Source organism: Camarhynchus parvulus, chromosome 3 (genome assembly GCF_901933205.1).
Source record: "Camarhynchus parvulus chromosome 3, STF_HiC, whole genome shotgun sequence".
NCBI lineage: Eukaryota > Metazoa > Chordata > Aves > Passeriformes > Thraupidae > Camarhynchus > Camarhynchus parvulus.
In genome coordinates, this window is record NC_044573.1 from 82713263 (window position 1) to 82740148 (window position 26886).

Consider the following 26886-nt stretch of genomic DNA (forward strand, 5'->3'; position numbering starts at 1 on the left):
GATCCTCTAATGCATTCATGCACATAGTGAATTGGGACATCTCTCAAGTGTGGAAATGAGAGAATCAGAATGATGGTGACAGTTTTCTTGACAGAAGTGTTAAGTATTCACTGGGAAATAAGCAGAGTCTATATTTTGTTTAGGTAGTCAATATTTTTTCATGGTAGCATAGAAGGCTATTGTGTACCGTACATCTGGGTTTCATCTTGCTTTTTATTCTCTCTGTACTTCTGGCCTTGTGAGAAGATAAACAAGATGTTTGTTTAGGATTTTTGTATAAAAATAGCATTGTTTTAGTTAAAGATTTCATGTGCAAAGGGTAATAATGTTAATCTGCTTGGGTTGCCTTGAAGTTTATTCTTCATTATTAAAATACAGCTAAGTCAAAATTAAGATTCCCTTTGGGATATTCCCCTTACCCCACTCTCTGAATTTCACATATCATACCAACTCCTGTATGAAGATAACACGGGACAGGTAGAACTGAATTTGGAGCTCTGACTTAGGTTCAGTCGTGCTTCTTATCTTACTTGTTGGGTAGGACCTCTTTGGAGGAAATTGTTTACACATCCAACATATTATAATGAGTGTATATGAAAGACTTGCTAGAGGGGTTTCAAGTGGACAGCATCCTGGGGCATGGGTGTAGATAGGATGGATGGGTGTGGTGGCTTGTTTTGAGCCAAACCCTGCAATTCTGTAGTACAAATTCTTGCTAGAGTTCACATGTGAGTCTCAGACAACCCCCAGCACAACTCTGCCTTTTATGCATGATTTAGAGCACATAACTGTCATCTCTATATTCTTGAAAATGATGTTTTATGATTCTTTTTGCACAATGGAGTGATTTCTTCCTCATGCCACTTGTGTTTATCCTTTCTTCTAGTGCAAAGGCTACAACTTGGTTGTAGAACTGTGAGCTTGGGATTTTAGTATTCTTGCAATTGCTAAAAGTTATAGGAATTTTTGAAGACTTTTAGCTACAGGTATTCCACTACTCTGTCTCCTGTGTGTCTGATGTCTAATGTGCTTTTGGAACAAATCCTCTGTGCCTCTGGCAGGTATCAACTGTCTTCACATGCCACAGTTCCTTAGAAATAAGGAACATCACCTAGTTAAAACATCCTGCATCTACAAGGGAAACACATTTTTCTTTAAAGTACATTTTTCAGCTTTGTCACTCTCATTTTACCCTCATGTATTCCAGCTTTCATCAGAATAGGAGATGAGGAAATTCTGCATCTCTAATTAGAATTTTCTCAAAGCTGACTTCAGTACAAAAACTCGTCAAAGGCTTTTGATAACACAGGAGACTGTGTTACAGGGCTTTTTTGCCTTGACTTTTCTCAAGGAAATAGTTAATTCAACTATTAACTATTGAGTGGGACTGAGGTCTGATACCACATAAAGTTACAAAGTGATGAACTTTGTGTTTGAATTAGTTCTTCCCTCTCAATGGAGAAAAGTTATAAAAATTATGCTACAATGAAATGGGGCATGTTTATTTTATGTGTTGTAGTATTATTTTACCATTAACAAAATGAGTATTTCATGTGAAAAATGTTGAGCTCTCATGATCTAGAAGTGCATACATAATTGGTTTGCAAGATTTGAAAAGGCAACTTGTAAACACCAGAGCTGACCAAAAATCTTCTATGCTTTTGGACACTATACATGACAATAGTCACACTGATACAGCTAACAAGGATTATTACTTTTATCACATTTCATACCATATAATTTATATCAGATAGCCTGTGCAAAGCCTAAACTTATTTTAGATGCATTATTTTATATAATTATGGCATTTCAAATAAATTTTGCTTTGCTTTCCAAAAAGTCATCAGCTAACATCTCAAATTTATATCTCTGTAAGCCTGAATTTACAAAATAACTGTGCTTAGAGGATGACAGCCTAAAGACTTGACCATGAAGTTTAATTACTCCTTTAAAAATGTAATAGCAGAAAGCCTTAAATGTGCATTCAGTGTTTATCCTCAGCAAGTGACATGGAGCTGAGCAGTGCCATTGATACAGCAGAAGGATGGGATGCCATCGACAGGGGCTTTGACAAGCTGGAGAAATGGTACCATGAGAACCTCATGAAGTTCAACAAGTCCAAGTACAAGGTGCTGCACCTGGGTCAAGGCAATCCCAGATACAAGTACAGACTGGGAGAGGAGCTCATTGAGGGCAGCCCTGCTGAGAAGGACTTGGAGCTTCTGGCAGACAAATGCTGGACATGAGTTGGCAATGTGGCAATGTGTCCCTGCAGTCCAGAAAACCTAACTGCATCCAAAGCAGTGTGGGCAGCAGGGCAAGGAACAGCATTCTTCCCTTCTACTCTGCTCTCATGAAACCCCACCTGGAGTGCTGCTTCCAGCTCTGGAGTTCTTAGCACAAGGCAAATGTAGACCTGTTGGAGCAAATTCAGAGGAGGGCAACAGAAATGATCAAAGGGATGAAGCCCCTCTCCTATAGAGACAGGCTGAGAAAGCTGGATTGGTTAGCATGGAGAAGAGAGAACTCCAGGGAGAGAGGTGATGCCTGAAAGGTGACTTTTTACACAGACATATAGTGACAGAACAAGGGGTAGCAATTTTAAAGTAAAAGAGAGAAGACTAAAATTGGATGTCAGGAATGCATTCTTTATTGTGAGGGTGGTGAGGCACTGGGAACAGGCTGCCCAGAGGAGCTGTGGATGCCTCATCTGTGGAAGTGCCCATGGCCACATTGGGTGGGACTTTGAGCAGCCTGGTCTAGGAGAAGGTGTCCCTGCCCATTCCAGGGGCCTGGAACTGCATGATCTTTCAGGTTCCTTCCAACAGAAACCATTCAGTGATTCTCTGTGAAGAATTATTCATCTTGGAGTACTAGCTAATGGTAGACATAATGCACATGCAAGTTGGGGTGAGGCAGCTTGCCTCTCCAGGTTTAGAGTTACAACAGAAGTATTTTAATTTCCATAACTCATAGTAATATATTTTTAAAACCCCTAAGAAAACACACACACACAAAACCCCCAAAACTGAAACCTACAGACTTCTAGAGATGAGAACAAAGGAAGAAATCTGCTCATCTATCTCCATTACTTCATTTCTATCAATGAAAGGCCTCCTGTGTTTGAAATGGTTCTTTTCCCAGTAAAGACTTGTGGTTCTTTGTAATTTGGGTTTATTTCATACTGTGTATTTGCATGCCAAAGTCCAAGCATAGATGCCTGTGTTACTTCTCATTGTCTGACTTAGCTGTCTTGCAGTAACCATACAGATGTAATGCAAGTTTACGTAAAGGTTTTCGGAAGTATTAATGGCATTTGTTATTCTTCCCTCCACACAAATTGCTGTGATTTAAATGTATAAATATATGTAATTGTGGAAATATAATTGTGGAAATATAATCACAAATATTATTATAATTTCTAATTATAATGTTCTCTATCAAAAAGTTCTTCAAAATACTGTAAATATCTCAGCTTTCTATATTGATAGCAATGTCTGTGAGATTCTCCTCTTTGAAATATAGACTTGTTGGGCTGTTTTCCATTTAGAGAAGGAGCTGTCTTCTGTTATGTGTCATTCCTTTTGCATATTTGAGTTCTTGAAGGCTGAACTTAGTTGTAACTTCAGTATGCTTATGAGGTTTTTCCTGGGCACAGGCTGTCGTCAGCAGCTAACTTTAGCAGGTTATTGCAGGTAAAACAAGGAAAAACAGGCTGGTTTTAACATGGGTAAGAGTGGGTTTGGGTTTTTTTTTTCATTTTCAGCTTTATTTTTAAGCACTTTTTTACTTCCTCTTACCAGAGTGTTTGGACAGAATATATTTCCATCTGTCTTAGGTAAACCTTAAAATACTTCCAACTCCTTGATTTCTGTATGCTGTCTGCTGCAGGTTCTGCAGACCTTTCTGGTCTGTTCTGCCTCTCATCACTACCAGTGCCAGTTTAATGCAATGCCATCCAGTAAACAACTTGTAATCCAGGGTGGGGAAGGAGGATAGTGTAGTTACATTTATTCACAGTATAAAAACCATTAGGGTTGTGAAAGCACACATTAGAGTCTTCCAGTGTAGCTCAGCTGCCACTCTGCAAGGCCACGTAGTGCTTGCTGTGGTACTTGCACCCTGCCATAACTCATACTGCTATCACTGACAGATCACTGATTTCTCACACCAGTGTTGTTGATGAGCAGTGAAATATGGAAGCTGGTAAAGCTTCAGGAATCCAAGTGATAAAGATCATGGCAGAAATGCATGAGCATAGTACAAAACTTCACTGTAAAGAGACTCTGTTTTCTGCTTTTCAGCTCTACTTCCATTGCCTTACACTCCTGTTCTCCCTTGCTGTTCTCAAGGTGCATATGTCAGAATTGTACAACCTTGCCCATTGTGTCAGTAATGCTTTCCCATTCCCTGCTACTGCTTTCATAGTCTCCTTGCCATAAGCAGGATGTTCAGAGTGTACATTCTGAGTCTTTCCTTGTTCGTGGTCCTTGGAATCTGGAGGAAACAGTATCTGCTTGTTGCTGTTGGTTCCAAACCAGGAGTAAGGAGCTCAGGCTCTGACAATAGTAGTCTGCTGGATTTCAACTAAAGAGGGTTGTTATTGCTTTTATTTTTTAAAATCCTTTTCCTGTAGGTTCCTTTTCAGCTTATTCCACTATTTCCTTGAACTCCACAGATCTTTTCTTGACATTTCATTAACCTGGATTCTTTGCTTTCAATCACTGGCTTCAAGTGTTGGAGATCATAAATGAAGACTCACAGAGACATGTTTAGCATAGGCTGCTGCTCGTCATCCACATCTCTGTATTGCATCACGTTTTCTTGGGCTGGGCAAAATGCCTACGATGCATATCTGGCATGCTGTTCGAGGAATTCCAAGTACCAGATGAATCCCAAGGCCGGAGCCGGCTACCACAGTATCATGTTGTTACACATTTGTGGAACCAAAATTGCATTAATCTCTTTAATTGTAGTGCCAAATTGAAATTTCTTGTTTAGGCCCTTTTCCAGTGCTGCACAGTCTTGTTTTTCAGGTTTCTCCTTCCCATTAAAATGTTGTTCTTTAACTTTTCTTGACTATGCGAATTTTCATGTTTATGAATGTACATAATTTTGAATGTTCTCTGTTCATATAAGCCTTTTAGCATTGATGTTCCTGATGTAACTATGGGTATTTGCAAATCAGCTATGCCTTAATGTATTCTTGTGCTATTTCTGTATTTTTAGTGAAGTGAAAGCAAAGACTGAATGGGGCTCATAAAGGTATTTGTCATTGTTTTTCTTCTTTTTGTAGCCAAAAAAACCCACAAAACCACTTTTCACCAAATACTTCAAAGCTCAAACATGCATGAGCAACATATGTGTGAAATCTTCATGTGAGTCTTTGTCTCCCCTTTGTCATCTGTTCTTTGAAACTGTACTTTTGATGTTTGGGTTCTCGTAATGCCACTAGGCTTTATTTCATCTGTTCATATTCAGCATAATTTTGATTGTATCTGAATTAGTTATAGCTTTTAAGTAAAAAGGCTTTATTTATTCTTTAATGCACCTTGCTCAGATAATTTCACCAAATGTTCAGCCAGCAAATTATTACTGTTAGTCAGAATGTAAATTAGAGGCTGACGCACTTGCCTCATCAGCTTACAAATTAAGCAGTTAATCAATTTTGGTGTGATATTCCCCCATGGGGTTTGTGTTGCTGACTCACATATGCTCAATATCTTCTCCTTTCAACAACAAGCAGGAGTGCAAATGAAGCTTGCTCCCAGCTGAGCATTCTCTGGTCACGGCATTCCAAATCCATCAGTCAGTGTATCCTCCTGATAGATGTTATTGTCTTATTGCTCCTGGTTGCCTCTTTCCTGAGCAGTGCTTGAATACAAACCAGACAATTAGATATGCATACTTAAAAGCTAATAGGGAAGACAGTGCTACAGGGTTATTACGTATGTTATTGATGGGGTAAACAGAACACGGAAATTCTGCTTATGTCTAAATATTTCATACAGTATTTTTGTTAAAAAGCAGCTGTGTCTGTATGATTTTTTTCAATAGATTTGCGATATTAAATGAATTTCTAAGGAACTAATTTTGCAAACTAAATCCAAAGGCAGGCTTGAGGGAGAAGAGGATAATTTGATAGATGAACAGAAGCTGAAATAATTTTTGAGGTCACAGAAATCCCACTTACAATTTGGTCTGTTTACTGAGTGATTAAAATAAATAGAAGCAAGAATTTACTCCTCTGCCTTCACTCTAATATTTCTTTTATTTCTGTTGTATTTTGGGACAGATGCCACCATTGCACCACGGTGCAAACCTCTATGTCCTTTTTTTTAAAGTGAATAGTTTTGAATTGTCTGACATATTAGTGCTATTTTTGTTTTACTAGGGTTTTTTTTTTACTAAAAAACAATTATTTTCTTTGCCTTTGGACAAAGTTTTATGAAATTGATTGATCTAAAATTAAATGGTAAGAGTCAGGCCTCAGCCATACTATATATACACTATATATTGAACCATTAAACTGCCTTTTTAGTGTTGATTGTTGACTCTGCCCTTATATAATCCTGAACTCTGTTGACAAAATTCTGAGTGTGGCATAGCTCAAGAGGAGATCCAAGCTTCCCCCTTTCCTCAGTGATAAAAATACTATATTTCTTCTGCTGTGGTTCTAGCATTCACCAAAATGGTAGTCCAGCCCGGCCTTATCAGGCATCATATTATACATAATTGAGTAATTGAGGTCAGGGTATGGATTTGTTTGGGTTTGTTTGGTTTTTTTGTTTTTTTTTTTAAAGGTCATCAGTTCCTCAAGGCTCCTGTAGGCATCCGACCAGTTCCTTGGTATCTAGACAACATTATAGAAGTAAATAAAGGAACTCAGTGAGCCACTGGGGAAAGAATCATATGGTTATCTTTGAGTAACTGTGTTGGTTTGCAGCAGGAAACTGTTTAATCAGGTGACTTATTCATCCTGCCCATTGTTAAAACCTCTCTGTGCCTTTTTTGCTTGCCAATTAATGTCACTTCAATTTTCATACTTGCTACTATCTACATTAAAATCTTACTTGCAGCCATTCTATACAAGGTAGAGCTTTGAGCTTTACAGTTGGTAGCATGTTCAACCTCTTTCTTTTTTTCTTCCCTTCTTTACCTCTCTGTACTTCTCTTGTGCTTTAGAAATACCACCCATTTCTTAGCTTCTGAAAGTGCACATATCTAGCCACATGCAAAGTAACTGGCAGAATGCTGTTGTCAAATCCACCTGCTGTGTCTTAGTTCAGAAAAATAATCCTGCATTACTTTAGTCTGTGGCAGGAAGGGAAAAAGCAAGGGATAATGGAGCAGTGAATTCCTGTAACTACCTAAAGAATGCAGAAGAAATGGCTACCCAAGGAATGCAGAAGAAATAATGATGAAGGAAACAAGTGATACAGGGAGAAAGTGAAGTTTCTGATGTTGGTTTGAGGATGAGAAGTTAAGTTTTCCTGTGCTTGCTGTTGTAGAGTACAGCTGGATGAATATCTCTCCAGTTTCTCCATTCCCTGGTCATAAAGGTACCCCACACCATGCAGCACACCAAAAAAAAAAAAGCAAAACACCCAAAAACCACTTTTGACTAGGGCAGGTTGCTCAGAGCAAGCAGTTATGTATTGAGAGGTGAAGGAACAGTGAGGCAGTAACAGTATTACTTTTGCTGACTCTTGACGTTCAGCTTCAAATTCTCTTCAATTAAATAATAGCTCCTATGTGCACAGTGGTATGCACACAGTGTTTTCTGGTAACCATCAAATCTTTCTGCAGCAATTTTGAATCTGAAGTCTGAAAATGCTTGCAAAAGCTGTATTGTGATTTTATATTTTTTCCCCGCTATTATTCCTGTTAGCAGACTTTCAGGTCTGAAAACACCTCATTTTCTCAATGAATTTAGCTAAGGGATTTCTCTTCTAATTTGTATGAAATATGAGCTGCTTTTTTTTTCTAGTAGTGGGAAGAATAATTGGAGATGCTTTTCCAAATTCTGAGATTAGCCAAAGAGAAGCAAAGGGGAGGAAGGAATGCATGGGTAAACAAGGAAGGAGTGTATGAGAAGAGCACAGGAGTTTATTTTATTTCTCTAATCTAGAAGCTGGATAATGCTTTGCTCAGTATTCTTTTTTAACTCCCCAGTGTTTTCATCTCCCCATGTTTTTTATCTCCAGTGTACAGGTTTTATTTTCATTGTCTTGATCACTTTGCCCGAAGTCTTGCATAGTCAGGCACATAACTGTCCATTTTACCGCAGTCTAATCTCACTGAACCATGTGAAAAATTAAGTACCATGAAATGTGTGTTTTGGATAGACTGGGTATGTGACCCTTCCCAAACTCGAGACCTCTAGACTTGCAAAGTATCTTAAGTGAAAACCTAATGTAGAAATGTTCAGCTGATTTTGCAAATGGACATGCACTGTGTATTACAATGTTAATTATTAGTTACAAATTGTAATATGCTAGGTTTATTCTTTGTGCCTTCTTGAGCAGAACGGTGTTGCAATATGCTTTTTGGGACTGCCTCAATTTATCTCCGTACAAAAACAGAAATCTTATTTTTCTCTTACAACATGCTGGTCATGTTTGCCCTCTGACCTTGAAAATGCAGTGTGAAGTACAAACAACAGAAGTAAAAGAGACATTTGCTTCACCCCACTTTGTTAATCTACCAATAGCAATTGTGAGTTCATGTTTTATTTGAGCTACACTGGCCTCTCCTCTTGCCTTGTAGCCAGATTCCAGCCTGGGGAAGCCTTCCAGCCACAGAAGAAATTCATGGTCAAAACTCTTGAAGCAGTTCAACAATTCTAGTACTGTAACAGTCAGAGAAAATTAACATGCCAAGAACTTTTCAGAATATCCTGAGCCCTTAGAGCTCCACCTTCTCCTATCCTTTCACACTCAGAGTCTTGACTATGATCTTAATTTTCTGAAAAGAGAAGGGATTATTAGGAGATAGAATTAATATTTCTAGAGTCTGTCACAATCTATATGTTTCCTTTTGTTCCCAGAGAGGCTGATATTTCTGCACAGCCTTCTGATGACTGATGTCACTTCAAACTCTCCCAGGTTGTACTTGCTGCATCTTCACCGAAGCAAAATGTTTCTTCAAGCTGCCTCAGGGGACACTAATCCAGACATTCAGCTTTCAAAATCGCTCTTGTTCTTGAAATGTCCCATCTTGCTTGGAGAACATACCAGAGGAATATTCTTCCAGTTGGAAAATGGAGGTGTATCATATTCTAGCCAAGGGAGCCTGGACAGAAACCTGGCTGAGTTGCTGCTATGTGCTTCACTTGGTCTGAGCTGAATTGCTCTCTAAGCTTTATTGATGTAACTTTAAAATGCATTTAGTCCTCACCTTCTTGGTTTTAGGTGGCAATGTTGTCCAGAGTGAAGAGGTGAATGAATGTTCAGGGCATGCCAGTTAAAAAATAATCCACTTTTGACTGAATGTTGTTTCTCTATGCACAGTGTATTTTTATATGTTTGTGAATTTAGGAAGAGTATTAGAATTTTATGGGAACGCTGTCACTAATTTTTTCAGAGACGTGATGTGAGACTAGATGCATCTTTGGTCTGGCAATATATTTATGTGTTAGTTGGACAGTTTGGTTCTACTATGCTTGAAAATAGTGTTGTTATGTTCAGATAGGAAAACAAGAATAATTTAGGTAACTCTGAGGGATTTTAGTAGATGTAACAATCAAGACTAACTCTTATCTCTTTAACTGCACTAAGGCTTCTTTTTGCAGATCTACAGGTGAAACATTACTATTTCTACATAAAATGGTATTTATCATGTTGCAGAATACTAATAATTTATAATACTTGATTCTGTCTAGTCAAGTAGATATCCTAAACTGACCATATTTCTTTCCTTTTTATTCAGTGAACAACCCTATACCTTCCAACCTGAAATCAGAAGCTAAAAAGGCAGCTAAAATACTACGAGAATTTACAGAAATAACTTCCAGAAATGGACCAGATAAAATCATACCACGTGAGTAAAGAAAATGCTTTGATTCAGCTAAAACCTTCAGCACTCCCTGTGTTGCAGTCATGCTGTCTTTACCAATTCCCTCCATTTCCACTGACCACAACTTAGAGATGAATGAAAATTTCGGATGCTATAACTTCTTTGAATATAATTTGGAAGTAAAGGGTTTCAGTTTGCTGTATTCTTGGCAGCTGTTACTTACTGGGAGAGATCTTTTGAATGTTTACTGCTACAAGGTACCTATATTGGAAGGCTTCCCCCAGGATGGACAGGCTGTCTTATGCTCAACCCTATCAGTGTATGTTCTTAAGAGAGAACCTGGCCTAGTAGCTCTAGCTCTTGAATATCTGTGTTGATTGGAATTAGCTAGATGAAAATAAGTTGAAGCAAAGAAATCAGGGTGATTTTGATACTGGTTCAGCACTCTTATTTGCTGCTGTCGTCTTCATTTTTGCAGTTGTTACTCTGTGTTTCTCCTAGTGTCTTCCTCCACCTGGTGTTGCTGGTTGTGGTTTTAAATCCTTAACTGTTATGTTCTGGAAGGTCTGCAATAAGATTTGCAGGATGATGACACATCAGTATTTGCCACTGTCTAACAATACAAGCTTGTTAGGCTGCTCTATATTGCTGTGATTTAAATTTGGGCTCCTCCAAAAATTTCTGGAGACATGGTTGTCAGTTATTCACTGCCTGTTTTCTGTTTATCTTGCCAAGGGTACTCACGCACAAAGTGTGTGACACTAAACAAACTAATTCTATACAAGCTAATCAGGACTGGTGGAGCAATTTGGCAGTGTATAGATTGTCACAGGCTAATGTGACCAGCAGCTGGGTTTGCAGTTCACTGTGGTGGAGGTGTCATTATTAGTTCAACTTTTTTTGCAGTTTTCTTTCAGCTTTTTCTTTGATTATTTGATTTTATTGTTCATATTTGTTAAATATTGGGTTTTGTTTTCCCCTTCTCTTAGAACTTCTCTACAAGGTCTTGAATAAATAATTTTGCTGTTTCAGCTCACGTAATAGCTAAAGCCAAAGGCCTTGCAGTTTTGTCTGTTATCAAAGCTGGATTTTTGGTGACTGCTCGAGGTGGAAGTGGAATTGTATTAGCTCGTCTTCCTAATGGAAGTAAGTGGATATTTTCCTTTTGTACTTCATGAGAAGTTAATAAAAAAAGATAAAAATATATTTTTTCATTATTCTTTTTACAGCATAAAACAGGAGATGTGTGATGAGTCAGGCAAGTAGGTGACAGGTGACAGTGTTTGGTGTGAATGCTGTTTTCAAGTCTTTCTACCTTTGTTTGACCAAATGTAAATCTTTCCATATCTTTGTGGAAAATAATGAAATATAAAAGTACATAGTATAAAATTGATTACAAAAATTGATTATATCTGATTATGAAGTATATGATAAATAATTTTTAACAAGGAATTGTTTAGATTGTGAGTGTTTGTATTTCTTAAATCCTTTCCTGTAGGATAAAGCATTATAGTCATGATTCTATTGTAGTGGTTTTGAACATAGTTTTAAATAGAGAATTTGTTAGCATATTTAACTGAATAATGAAGTGAGTATTTCTTGTAATATATGGTTAAAATTCTGTAAATTTGTCTTGTTTTACACAACAGCCTGGTCTGCTCCCTCTGCAATAGGAATTGCTGGTCTTGGAGGTGGATTTGAAATTGGAATTGAGGTATGGTTTTGCATTTGAAGTACTTGTTGGTAACTTTTTTTGCAAGAAATTAAAATACATTCAGAAAGATCTAAATGTTAGTGAGACAGTAGAATCTACTTTTAAGTACAAAAATATTATTATGAAATCCATTTAAATCCGTAAACAAAAGAGGGGTTTTGATCCCATCAGTCAAATTGTTATAAGAGATTTAGATGAAAAAAGTGACATGACACTAATTTCCTTATTTCTCACTTCTAGCTGACTGAATTTTTCACTTACAGAGAGCTTCCTGTCAGTGTTCCCATATAAGACAATTGAAGTTAATTGAAAAAGTATCCTGTACTTTATAGTGTGTCAAATACTTTGCTAAAGGGCACAGGGACTCCATCTGGCACGAAACAGTGTAAAGAAATGGAGTAAAATGGACTCCACTTAATGTTACTGTATTTCACACATTTCCCACTCACACTTGTGGTTACTGACATGACCCTTCAGTTTGAAAGCACCAAAACTGGTGATACTTCTCCTGAAGGAATACTACAGAAAAGGAGCCAGTTCCAGCCAGCAGAAATGCTTAAGTGAAGGACTCCCATAATATTCAGAGAAACCCTGGTGAGCTGAGCCCCAACAGCGCTCTACCTCTGCTTCCCATTTCTTCTTCCTCACAGCTCCTTCACTCTTGTATGTTTTCATCTTTTCTCTGCTACTCACGCTGCCCTCCAGACTCATCCTTCTCTTTGTTTAGCTTTTGTTCTGCTGATTCCCAAAGAAAATCAGAGTAACAGTATGCTGCCAACAAGGTCTCTTGCAATGGGCATTCTGCTCTTCAGAAGAATCCATGTATGGATGATCTGGGTGATCCATGGCAGCCCCCAGTACATCTACAGCTAGCCAGCTGTCCCTGTCCTGGCAGCCAGTCAGCCAGCACTCACATACTGAGCAATAGATCAATATTTTATTCTCTCCTCATTGTTCACTGTGTGATCTCAGGCATTATTGCATGCACTTCTTAAAGGATGATGTGAATACAAAATCATTAATTTTTATAAGGGATTTTCATTGGTTTTCATGACTACAGGATCTGAATGCATTAAAAAGTGTTCAGTTTGAGCCCCAGAGTTTGTTTCATTGTGGGCCTTGTTTGTTATTTTTTTCTTTCCTTTTAAGCCTCTTCATGTGTTTTGATTAATCTATGAAAAATTTCTGTCAATCATCCCCACCTAATAATTTAGATAATGTAGACATTTCCTATTGATACTGAATCAAATAATTCCAATACAGAAGCTACTTGTGAGAAGGGTTTTTTTCTGAGTAATACTGTGCCCTTCATTTGAAATTTTAGTCAGCTTATGAAATGCTGTTTCCTCACTGACATTATTATAACACAATCTTTTTTATTTCTTCTAGAAAATACATGTTACTCAGAAGTACCTGAGTGACTTAGGCCTCTACAGTCCCATTTCAGCATTCTTCTAGTCCTATATAAACTTATATGTTTTAGAAACTAGGTGAAATTTATTCCTGTAGGAGAGATTATATTTGATTATATAGTTGTAGTAATACTTATGGATGTTTTTAAAAAACAAGATGGAGATCACACTTCAGAAGTCACAGTGACTTGGTACTTCAAATTAAGGACCAGCTTTAAATTTTATATAAATGCTTTCCTTGAAGGCTTTCTCACTATGGATTAGCTTATCTTTAACAATGGATTCATCCTCTTAATGGGTAAGAGGAGGAAGCAGTATCCTGACAGATGTTCTCCCTCCATCCCTGGATGATCCACAAACTGTCCCTGTAGCCATCTTTTGTTTGGGATGGGGTGGAGGGCTAATAACAAAGACCTCTCTTATGCTGTGTGTAATACTTCTAGGCCAGCCTTGTTTTGCAAATAATCTGGTATTTCCTCTTGTATTCCCTGCTGTCACTGTTTGGAATTTGGGGTAAGTTGAAAGTTTTTTTCTTGAACTTGGCTTTCAGTCAAGTCCGTCAGATGAAAGATCAGGTGCAGTAGTCCTTGGGTACATTGCTACCTCTTCAATTATTAGGTTTAATAGGTTCTTGAAGCAAATGACTACATCTCATATTCAAGTCTTAAAAAGTTAATTACTAATTCATACACACACACACAGATATATAAAACTCCTGACATGAAAATAAAGTTTTGTCAGTTGCACCTGTATACTTTTTGGTTTTTATTCTTTTGACAGGAATTTTTGTTTAGTAAGTTCTGTCTTGCCTTCATTAGTTTAATTATTGAAAGATCAAAATGATTCACATCTGAAAATGTGCCTTCATAGTTGTATAAGCCATGGAAAATAAGAAATTGTCAATTAGGAACTTTGAATTAACATTGAGTTTCTCTTATAGCTTTTGTTTCTCACATACTGACCATATCAGCACTTTGAAAAAAATCTATCAAATTTGATTAAAAAAGTATTTGAAAGGATTTTTCATTCAAAATACCTTGCAGAAAAAGAATCAACTTTGTCATGGAAGCTGTTTCAAAATAATCCTTTACAAGAAAGGAAGATCATCTCCTGTGCTGTTCTTTCTTCTTAAAAAGTGTAGTACTTTTACTTGATATTTTATAGGTCTCAGACTTAGTGATAATACTGAATCATGAAAGAGCAGTAGAAGCTTTTGCCAAAGGAGGAAATCTTACACTTGGAGGAAATCTTACTGTGGCAATTGGACCTCTGGGGAGGTAGGTAATATGTTTTTCTAATAAGGCATATATGGAAGATAATTTTCAATAGCTACATTGATGTGGTATTTTTTTACAAGTTACAGAACAACCTGGGCAACATGTGTGCTGATTGGGCCGTATTGTTCTTGCCAATCACTTTTTTTCCCCTTTTTTTCTTCTTTCTTGATTAAGTAATTTATTGGTGGAAGGAAAGTGTTCTGAGATTTGCTCTCTTTTTGCAGAAGACTGTTTGGCTAGGCTCAGTGAAGAGCACAGGTGCTTCTGTGCCTGATAGAACTATGATTTTTAGTAACATATGGGTCTGTGCTTTCTGTCACCAAAGATCTGCCCAACAGTACATGAAAACTACACCAAATAATTGCTTTAAAACCTTTAAGTGGTTAAGCCTGTTTACTTTGAAGGATGAGGTGAAATAATCACTGAATAATTTTACTTGGAAATGAGTCTTGTAACACTTCTACTCCAACCTCCTGCTCAAACCAAGGTCTGTTACGATTTCATATCAGGTTGCTCAGTCCTTTTTTCCAGTTGAAAATCCACAATGAGGTAGACTACTTGGTTCTCTGGGCAACCTGCTCTTCTGTTCAGCTCTCCTGCCTTACATCCAATCAAAGTATTTCTTCATTCTATTTATGTCAATAGTATTTTATTCTTCCTCCATATGCTGCTTTTAAGAGCCTGGCTTCATACTCTTGATTACCTCTCCCTAGATATTTGAAGCCTGCTGTTAGGTTTGCCCCAAGTCTTCTCCAGGCTTACGAAGCCCAGCTACCTCAGACACTGCTTATGCAATATGTGCCTCCTTATGGCTACTCTTTTTATGATTATGAAGTTTTTACTGCTGTTTTTTAATCTTTTCTAACAAAATAAAAGGGTGATACTTATTGTACAGAAGAGAGAGAGATCTGTGGATCAGGGAAGGGCAGTGAATATCATCTACCCTACAAAGCCATTTCACTGTCCTGCAACATCTCTGTGTCCAAGCTGGGACATAGGTGTCAGGGTGGGAAGACAAGCAAACAGAACTGCAAAACAAGAACTGTATCCTCACATTAGAAGAGCAATGGTAAATGGTTTATGTTGAAGTCTGAAGCCAGATTTCTTTACAATTCCTCAGGAGACTCTTCTAGGACCTCTCCTGCTTGCTGTTTTTATCAGTGACCTAGAGGAGCAGCTGCAAAATATCCTCCTAAAGTTTGTGGATGATTCCAACTAGGGTTTTCAGCCAGGACACTTCAGGGTAGAGCCACCATTCAGAGCAATTGCCCTAGAGAGTGTAAAGATCCGACATGAAACCCTGTGAAATTAAACAAGGACAAGTGCAAAGTTCTGCACCCCTGTCAGGCTGAACAGCTTCCCTACAGAGAAGGCGCTGGGATCCTGGTGGGCAGTGGGGCTAAGTCAGCAGTTGATTGCTGATAGAAAAGGCAGTGAACAGTGTAGGGACTTGCATTAACAGGACTGTAAACCAGTAGATATGGGAAATAATTGTTCCCCTTTACTTGACATTTTATAGACTGTGCCTAAAATACTGTGTTGAGTTGTAGCCCTGCAGGAAGTTGTTTATAAACCTGAGTGTGTGCAGTGAACCACCACCTAAATGGCCAGGTAAATGCAGCATGTGAATGATGAGGCTGGTGGAGCTCAGCTTATTGAACCTGGATGAGAGAAGACCTTCTGAGGCTGCATTCCCAACAGGGCATCACCAAGAAGACAGACCCCAGTTCTTTACAGGGATGCATGGCAAGACAATGAGAGGTAGTAGTCATATATCGAAAAAAGGAAGGTTCTGACTGGATATGAGAAAAAGAAATTTGACGCGAATAAAGTTGAGTGCTGATACAGGTTGTTCAGAGTGTCTGTGGAATTATATCCTTAGAATTCTTCAAAAACTGTCTGGACAAAGTCCAGAGCAACCTTCTTTCAATTTGATGTTGTATCCATTTTGAGATGACTGTCTTTAAACCTAAAATATTATGTGATCTTGTGAAGGACAAATACTGTAATCTTCCAAATCTGTTGAGGCTCAGTAAGGCCTCACTTGAAGTGTTTGTGCTGACCATAAAGTCTAGGAGGATTTGGAAATATTGAATAGAGTTTCACCAGTCCAAACATAATCAGATCATTTTAAAATGTGATTAAAGTGTGGCTTAATAGTTTTCAGAGGAGGCTGTTAGGATCCAGTTATTAAAATTATTACAGAGATACCTCTGCCCAAATAAGATGCAAGTGAGACCATATGCTGAAGTCAATAGTATGGATTTTATTTAACAGTAAATGTGAGTGGGGGAGAGAGAGAGAAAAAAATAAAAAAGAGGAAGAAAGGAGAGAAAAAGTGACAGAAAGACACATTGAGTAGAAAATATCACCTCTCTGTGGATCCTGACAGTGCCCTGTTGATCTCTTCTTCTGGTCTTCTCAGTGGTGAGGGCTCCACGAGGCTTAAAGTTCAATGGATGCCTGTTCAATGGATATGTTCAGGCTGGTTGGGAGCATCCAGGTACCTCCCCTGGTTGGGAAGTTTGACAGTGTCTCTTGCCACAGGCTCTGATCTGTTGCATCCCTTTGCATCACATTCAGTCCTTTGGTGTAAAGCCTCAGGAATCAGTCTGAGTGTGCTTTGGGGATCTTTGATGGTTTATGATCCCTTCTCAGGTATGACAGCTACCTCTCTTGTCAGTGCATTGAGTCAGTTATGCCCATCAGACCTTCCCCAGGGAGGGGTTGGGAGTTATGTAAGAGAGAACAATTACCATGATAAATGGTGCCATCCCATCTTGCAGGATTTGCCTAATCAGCCTGGCTTGCAGCCTCCCTCTCTGTCTTGTGTGAATCTCACTGCACATCCAAACTCACCTCTCCTCAAAGGATGTAAACCTGGCCTGAGCAAATCACCCTGGAGCCTCCTTGATTGTTTTGAGTCATAAACCATGAACAGTCCAGTCTCTCAGAGACCAGATGGGGAGCATTCATATGAGGCAATGTTTTTCTGTGCTTCTGTCTGAAAATAGGGTAAAAATAAAATGAAGGATTAAAAGAAAAAGACAATTGCTGTTCATGCTAGAAAACTGTATTGAAGAATATCAACCAAAACCTTTTCCTTCCAGAAACTTAGAAGGGGATGTTGCCCTGAGAAGCTCTGCTGCTGTCTATACATACTGCAAATCTCGAGGGCTGTTCGCAGGCGTATCTCTGGAAGGAACCTGTTTAATTGAAAGGAAAGAAACAAATCGCAAGTAAGCTCTCTTAATATCTATAAGGTTCAGCAAAAGCAGAGTGACAGAATTAACTAGGACACATTCACTTTGGAAAAAGTGTTTTTTGTGGAAACATACTATGTTAGTTTAGAATTTCTTGAGGGACAAGGGTTTCTTCAATTTAGACATCTTGCAGTGGGTGTTGAGATGATGCTAAATGTTCAGGGATCATTTATCTGTGGCAAGTTGACCTTAGTTAGCTAGCCACCACATGCCAGCCCAGTTGCTTTGTCACTCCCCCTCCTCAACAGAATGAGAGGAGAAAAGGTATGATGATGAACTCATAAGTTGAGATAAAGGCAGTGAGATCACTTACCAATTGCTATTTCAGTCAAAAAAACTCCAACCTCATCAAGGGGAAATTAGTTTATTTTATTTTCAGTAAATAAGAGAATAGGATAATGACAAATAAGAAAAAATCTAGAAAGCAACACCTATCCCCCACACACCTTCCATCTTACTGGGCTCCACTTCAATCACAGCTTCTATACCTCCTCCTCCCAAGTGGTGCAGGAAAATGGGGGCTGTGGTCAGTTTTCAAAATTTACAACTTTGAAATAGTTCTGTCATTTCTCAGTATATGAGCATAGGAAAAATCCAGGGCTAGGGATGGAGATAGGGAGCGTTTACACAAAAGGAATTTATCTAGAAGTTAAAATGTAATAATAATCAAATACCTAATAGTCTTTATTTTTTTTGTATCAGGTTTTATGGGCAGGACATTCGTGCTAGTGCCATCCTGCTTGGTGATGTGCCTTTCCCTGCTCAAGCAGATGATCTTTATGAAACTCTAGCATCCTTCACTGAAGTGTATGAAAATGAAGAGCAAAAAAATAATCCAGGAAAATCTGTAAGGGAACAAAGAAGGGTTTATGTTCTTCTTTTTCACATAGGCTTTCCCTGTTTCTAAGCTGTTCCTAGTCAGTGTCAATGCTGATGTTCATCTGTTGGATGACTGAAGGTGGAGCACATGTCAGTTACCTCATACGGAACATTTGTTCAAGTATTTCCCTGCTAGGCTCTTGGGGGCAAGAGTGTTGCTGGGTTTGCTTTGCATCTTCCAGAATAGCAAAGCGCATCCTTGTTTTGTAATTGTGCATTATCAAATCTGAGGTGATGATCAGGAATGTTTGATCAAGTATTTTTAGTCAAGTTAATTGCAAATTGGATACTCTTAGTTTTCCTACTTTTTCTGTCTTCCATTCAAACAATCACATTTATAATGTAATACTGAGACTGTAGAAGATGTTTTCTTACAGGTGTTGATGTTACTGATAGACAAGCATTTACTTTCAGCTTTGTTAAACCCATGGTGATTTACTTCAGTGTCATGTGTATATCACTAGTGTTTAGTATGCTTTTTGAGTTCTTACAAGTTCAGTAGAGAAAGAGTAATTTTAATTTTTTTTCAGTGTAACTTGATGTACTTCTAGGTTCTGAAGTCACAATCTCTGTCCAGATATGATGCTATGTTTTTAAAAAACTTGTGTACTTTAGGTAAATGAACGACCTGCTAGACCATCAACCAGACCAGAGCCACCTAAACCCACTGTTAGACCTACACCACCAGGTGAAAATTTTTGATAATGGCTAATTAATTCTCTTCATAAAATTAGAGCATTAAAGCTAATTAATACTATGCAGTTATTATAGCAGCTGCCTCTATAAAAATGTTTTTTAAGTACTCTTCCTTGGATAAACACCAAAAGCATGTTGATGTAGTGCCATGACTGATACAGACTAAAGGATTTGGTTTTTTGTTTTATATTAGCAAACCTTTTCTCTCTGACAGATTTGCTATAGAAACAGTATTTTTATAGTTGCAGAATCATGTAGTGATTCAAAGGAAATATTAATAGATACAGGATACATAGGAGTCTCAAGTACAATGGAATGTCTTAGTAAAACTAACAGTCCTAGAAACTGCTGGTCCAAGTTCTAGAAACTTCTTTTTTCTGGAAACTGTAGTTTCTCTTTAGGTTGTCATTATCTTTTAATCATTAGAGTAGAGCAAAAGAGGCAGAATTTTGGCTCTTTAACAGTTTGTCTTAACAAAGTGCTTTCATTCAAAATGAAGCTTTACTGTGCACCTTCTCTTGTTAATGTAATTCTCTGGTTAAGGATGGGAGGCAAAGTCTGTATTTCTTTCTTCTGCACTGGTTCCTAGTTAACTGCAAGCATTTAATAACTGTTGAACTCTATCCGAAGAGCAGTATACAAAATATAACAATATATGTTAGCGTGTCATATAAGTCACTACTTTATTTTCTCTTTTAGCTAAAAAGAACACAAACAAACTTTATCCTGAACTTCCCAATGATTATGCATCTGGAGGTAAGTACTAAGCTTATACTTATTTTATTAATACAGTGTAGAATCTGAGAAGTCCTAAAAGTACTTTGAAGGATATGCAAAAATATCTGGCCATTGATATTTTTCTTTATTGTCTATATATTAAAAAGAGATTCAGGTGTTGTATGATCTCATGAAAATATTTCATAAACATTAATCTTATTCCCTGGATTTACATTCTAACAATGATGTTCTTTTTCTGAGCAGTCCAAGTTCTTTTGGTTTATTCTATAAGCTTGAAAAATGCACTTGGAGTCGTAAAATTGTTTTATGTTACCACCTAATTGAGATGAAAAAGGAAGCTGATATAACAAGCTTCTGTCCAAGTCCTTATGCAATGTACTATAATTGCTGTTTTAATTTTAAAAGTGCTTCCACAGATGATACCTGATTATGCTGGCATAAACACCAATTTACATGGCTTCTTCAGGCTTTTGTATTGAAATAACTCTCTGTTACACTAAAGATATTACTATTGATGCTCTTATGTTTAAAGCACTTTCAGCTCTTAACAGGAGAATCCTACTGTGAAGTATTTGCATTCCATATTATGTATATATATATAATATGAATATGTACTTATTTTTCATGTATTGCATCCTCACTTGAAAATAAAATTAAGCAAAATACCTCTTTTTTACTTCTGCGAGTAGAGCTAAAATTGAGTTTGATAATAGATCACTATGAAAAGTCTGTTTCAGGCAAAGTGTAATTAGAGCTTTTCACTAAAAATTAAGATAAATTATGTGTCTTTGTCTTTACATTCTTTTTCATATCTTCTCTTCATACATGTTCTTGATGTGTGTGTCTGTAGAAGGGGCCAACATAGCAGTATCTTAAGCTGAGCTGTCAGTGTGACTTCTGCAGATTAGAGACTTCCCAAGAATCAAGATTTGTAATGGGGTTATAGGACTTCTACAAGGAAAAGCAGGATGACTCTAGTGGTCTGTACACAATAGCTGTCAGGCAAGAGAGAAGAACTGGTCTTCTAGCCATTAAAACTAAGCGTTCCCAGTGTTACCAAAGCCCTGACCAACTGAGAACAGGTTTCTAAAGCTTGCACTCACTTGCTATGTTGAAGGGAGTGTTCTTCTATTCAGGTGCAGGTGATAAGGTAAACATATTCCAGACCCATCTGTTGAATGGCTTTCAAGATTCTTTGAAGTCAAGATACAGACTCAGTCTGCTACTGGGGATTTCTAGCAGTTTCTGGAAATATACAAGTTTTTATTTAGGAATGCAGGGGTTGGGGGCAGTAGGATCTTGTTTAAATGATGGCATAGTATATTTGGCTTTCTGTTGCAGATTACATTTCCATAGGTATCTGTTCAAATGCTTTCTGAATCCACAGAAATACTCTGTGCTTCTAAAGGCTAAAGTTTTTTTCCTTCTCGCAGAGGGCAATTAAAGTTGAAGTCAAGAGTCACAGTCTCTTTCACAAAGAGTGTATTAATGCTGGGGGATGAAATAGAAAGAGCCATAACGCTGTATCTCCTGTCAATGATCTGTTTCTTCCTATTTATAGTCCAAATTATTTCAACAGAGCTGCCTAGCAGCTATAGCACATACATGTCAATCTGTATTTCAGGAGTAGTTGCAGCAGCAGATGTTCTTCTACAGTGATCTGTAAAAGACATATTCAAAATTTTTTGTGTCATTCTAGTTTTAAAAATAAATATAGATAGGGAATAGAAGAGTGAATTAATCTTATTTTTAGGAAGCGATGTGTTAGGTATAATGGCTGGGATGGAGGTAGGTTTTGATGTTCAGCAACAAGCTTAAGTGGGTTGCAAGAAATAAAGACTTGCCTTTGGGGAAGGGGCAACTTGGCATTGTGTTACCAGCATTTGGTTTTGCAGCAGTTATACAAGTAGTAGAAAGGTTGAAACATTAACTCTTCTCATTAGATGAAAGAGCTAGACTTGTGGATGAAACATTTTTAATTATTTTCTGTGTACTTGAATTATATAGATAAGTAATGTAATATAACCTTTTTCAAATGCAAGAAAACGATAAATGAAAAACATTATTTTCCTAACTGATAATGTGATACTTGAACTCAGTTGCAAGAAGATTGTTTTCATGTAACTGAATAATGCTTAAGGTAATGCATTTCGTTTTGTAAAATGAGCTTCAGTAGTGTTTTAAATGTTTCCAGAAACTTGGGAATACCACACATTTTATTTAGATGCAGATAAAAATTGCACAGACCTTTTACAATTCTGGGAAATAAAACCCCAAAACAACCACAATAAAAAACCACAACAAATTAGTAGCTGCTACAGTTATTGTGATTCAGTGAACTATGAATTTTTTACACTGGTAGACATTTTTCTGAAGACTCACTAAATAAAGAAATTTGATTAGCTTATGAGCATGAAAGTTCATGCCTTCTCCTTTACTAGAATTAGGCATTTGCATTTCATTTTTCTACTTGTCTACTTTATTGTAAAATCTACTAAAAGAGCTTACTGGCCCTTCCAAGATTTATTACCACAACATAGCTTTCTTTTTCTGGGTCTATGACTCTTTGGACTTCTTTACCCCATCTGTAATACAAACAACCCATAATTCTTTAGTGACTACTTGGACATTGTAGACTCAGGAGTTTATTTCATTAGGACCATTTTCTAGATACATTAGGTTCATAGTTTGTCACACTGGAATATCTAATCCTAGATATTAAATTTTCATTAGTGTTTTGATTTGTAGATTTTCTCCTTGGGATTCTGCCATGGAGCAGCAAGTAACCAAAAATATAGCTAAATGATTACTTCCTGCATACCCTCCAAACAGTGTGCTGAATACTATACAATTCTGAAAATGTTACAGTGATGTGGTTTCCCAGCTGAACTGGTAGCTGCAGGAGCAGTGATCTGCTGGTAAAAGTTGGGCCTGGGTTGAAGTGAATGTTGTTGAGAACTGAATCAATAACAGGCAGTTTGTTCAAATCAGAAGTTAAATATTTTTTGCTTTTTCTTCAGCTCAGCTTATCACAAAAGGACTGTTTCACATGTTTGGTAAAGAATCACTTGAAATTGCCAAGGTGCTGAAATGATCACTTGAGACAGGTGTGGGGATGAAAATGGAAGAAATTTTCTTCCTTCCAAGCAGTGTGCTTTCACTGTTCTTCACAATTATCAAATCTCACTATGGGTTTAAATTCTTACAATACTGTAAGACAAAATGCTCATACTGAACACAAAAGCAGTTCTTTTGATAACAATGTAAGTATTTTATGATAATTTGGAGAAAGTAATGGTGCCGTCTGCATTTTTTAAGGGGTCATGTGATGTGCTCAGGAAACCCAGAGGAACTTCTGGATGTGAAGCCTGAATATTTAAGGATTTTTTTTTTTTTTGTAGATTGCTTTCAGAAACACTGTCTTTCTTACTTTCCAGAATTGCTAAACTAAATATTTTAAAATTTTATCTTGAGAAAAACATTTGCCTTCTTCTTTGGATTTTTGAATGCAGTAAATTATCTGCAGCCATTGAACTTTTTAACTATTGTGCATAACATCAACACACTCCAACCTGATTACCGTAAAACTAAAAAAAACCCCAAAATATGAATTTTGACTCGGTTTTTTTCAGCAGAAACCTTTCACTTTGAAAATAAAATAAAATATTAACAGATTGTTATTGTCCCAATAGGCATATATTTATATTCTTGCATATGAAAGAAGTGCTATATGAAACCTACTGATGAGGATATGGAGGCAGATGAGAAAATCACTGTTTTTAAGAAGCTAAAAAAAATCCCTTCTTCTTTCAATGATGATTTTGTCAACCTCATTATTAAAAATTCATGTCTTCCTACATGAATTTGTCTGCAGCTTTTAGACAATATTTGTTGTGGCTTTCTTCACTATATTAAAGAGCCCTTTGCTATGCAGAGGAGTTTTTATTTTTGTTCCCTTCTTGTTCTCTTTGAGACACTTGTGCTGTAATCAAATCACTTTTTGGTCTTCCTTCATCTTTCTTTTGATTGCCAAACAGATTGATTGTCAAAAGTTATTTTCTCTTTCCTCTCAAATTTTAAGTAATATTAACAAATTCTGAGTTGTGAGCTCACTGACATCAGTAAGATTTGGGCTTCTAAAAGCTCTAATGAATTTGTACTAAACTCCAGTCCTTATATTTTCTATTATTTATTTATTTATTTAAACCTTCTTGCGTGTTCCTTATCTATGTTTAAAACAATTGAGGCAATATTGTCCCTTTTTGATTAGGTGGTACCATAAGGTGGCAAATTCAGTTTGTGTTAACTGAATGCATCAGAGCTGCTGCTTTTCATGGTTACAGTTCTCCAGGAATCAGGCCTGGCCCACTTCTCTGTAATTTCAGAGATGATCTCAGTGCTTCTTTTGGTAATCTATGAACACCAGATGGTTCAGTAGATCTGTGAAAATCTGCTTCCCAAGAGAATTCCAAGACAGATTTTCATGCCTCCTGAAGTGTATTTTGTCAAGGAAAATTGAGGGATCTGTATGTGAATTTGCCTTTGTTAGTACATTATGGGGTTTTTTGTGGCCAGTTACAAATGTTTTAACTAAGCCAAGAGAATTATTTGGACTAAGGATTCATAGACCTCTTCTGAGGTAAAAAGCTTTAATATTTTTTTTTTTTTGCTTGTGATTTCACCTCCTGTTTCACTTATTTTACTTTCATACCTGTTCTGCAGTTCAGTTTACATCTGACTTGTTATCTTGTTATTTTGAAAGGTACTACCCTCTAGGATAATATTGATCAAACTTGGAAAAGAAAATATAAGCTGGAACATGGGAACCATGCTAGCAGTCTCTGCATTAATTAGTACCTCTACTTATGTGTGGTGCTGAGCTTTTTTAACGCAGTATAATGAAAAAATGGAATTTTTACTTAGAACTGCTGAAAGACAGCATCACTCATGTTCTTGCAACTTTAAAATAGGTTTGCTTTGGTAAATATGTATTGAAGCAATCACTTTATTTTTTTATATATGTATTTTTCAACTTAGTTTTAACAAAACCAGTACTATTTTGGAACAACTCTGATTTAACTGGAAATCTAACATGCAACTATTTGTATTCACTGTGCAGTTCCATGTTTAGATATGCCCACTGACAAAAAAATCTGACAGAGAAATGTATATGTGCCCAAATCTCCTCTTGATGACTGACTTTTGACTTGGGCATTTTTATTTCAATTAAGACTAAGCACCACAGCAGGAAAGTAAAAATATTTCATGAGTTTTCATACAAACAAAATCAGCTATCTCTGTGGTCTCAGACTAACTTTTTCTCAGTGTAATACCTGAATTTTTGCTTTTCCTTTGTTGTTAGAAAGCAAAGTCAAGTCTACCTTTCTAGGATATTGTCAATATTTCATTATGTGCTTCTTTCTGTCTGTTTTGGATCAAGATGATTTAAAATGGTTTCATTGTTCTGAAGTTTCCTTTGCCAACTTGAACTATAGTAAAATTTAATCAAAAACTTTTAACATTTAATTAAGATTATAAAATTTTTTTTTGTATCTGATATCTGCATAGACCTGGAATGGAGAAGGAGTCCAGAACCTCTTGTTTTTAAGGATGGAGGAAAACTCTGTGGTTCACAGTGATGGGAAAAATGCATTTTGCTTTTGAACTGGAAATTCAATCATCCATGAAAACACAATAAAATCAGATGTGTACATACTCCTTTAGGTGTTGTGGATATGTGCTGTGTATCTGAAACTGGAAAAAATGCACTTTTTATTCTTCACTTTATGAATTACTCCTTTTCCAAGAAAGGAAGAGATTTGCTGAAGGATCAAGTAGAACTATAGTAAGGAAGAACCCTCATTAAGCTGTGCAGTAATCTGTTCCTTCAATACTATAATTTGATGAGAAACTCTTAGCAGATTATAAACTATAAAATTAAGCTCAGTGTGACAAACAGCTATTTGTTTTAGAAAAATTTTACAAAGTGAGACATATAATGTTTCTGCCATAATCCTTCATAACATTGTCTGCTAATTTGGTAAACTAAAGTATGGGTGCATTTGTTTTGTTTTAAGAATTTTAGCTGAGCTTTGTCTATTTTTGTGTTTTTCATGGCAAGACTTGTGACATGTTTATATTTAGTTACTAAAAAAATAAAACATCCATCTGGTGGTCCCCCACAGTATTAATTTTCTTGCTATTATGAGCTCTTTCTTAATACTAACGAAACCCAGGAAATCCCAGGAAATTATTTTTGAGACTATTTTTATCCCTGATTCACTTTTACTAGGATTGTATTATTACTGTCATGACTGTGATAAGTCAGATAATCAAGCTGCTTATGGCTTATATTGTGGCAAGCTGAGAGGAAAATATGCAGCATGCAGGCCTTCACTGGTCATACTGAAACAAATAACTTGATGCATATAATCTGCTAACTCAAAATACAACAAGGCACAGAGAGATTGAGGTCAGACATGCTAGAATGAGATTGGGGTCCTTCTGATGTATGTGTGCCTGCATGGGCAGAGAGCTGTTGTGCTAAGTATGAACCAGCTACTCTGGCATGGGTAACAGTCTTTTTTTTTCCTGGCATTTTTTAATGGTTTGGAATAAAAATTGTGAAATTAGAGCTAAAGCACAGAAAAAATTCAGTGCAATCTATGCATATTTTTTTAAGTGTAAAGCACCACTAAGGTGATAATTCTCATTCACAGAATTAAAACATGAAATTGTTCACAGGAGCATATAAATGTTCAATAGTATATATTGAAGTCTTTTCTGAAGGCATTGTAACACATACAGATTAATGTTTTAGCATCTGGAATACATGCTTTAAATGTTGTTTCAAAGCTGTGTACTACTTTAGATAGTATTTTCTTCTGTGT

General features: G+C 36.9%; 1 protein-coding gene across 1 annotated transcript in view; it reads left to right on the forward strand.

Annotated features, from left to right (window-relative positions):
• The window catches only part of SH3YL1 (SH3 and SYLF domain containing 1), a 46398-nt gene that overhangs the window by 1980 nt on the left and 17532 nt on the right, over window positions 1-26886 (forward strand). The window contains exons 2-9 of the mRNA XM_030945369.1: window positions 9931-10041; window positions 11050-11163; window positions 11667-11731; window positions 14308-14420; window positions 17531-17659; window positions 18386-18530; window positions 19178-19250; window positions 19958-20014. Coding sequence (XP_030801229.1) covers window positions 9931-10041; window positions 11050-11163; window positions 11667-11731; window positions 14308-14420; window positions 17531-17659; window positions 18386-18530; window positions 19178-19250; window positions 19958-20014 — 807 coding nt within the window. The remainder of the gene's footprint in view (window positions 1-9930; window positions 10042-11049; window positions 11164-11666; window positions 11732-14307; window positions 14421-17530; window positions 17660-18385; window positions 18531-19177; window positions 19251-19957; window positions 20015-26886) is intronic.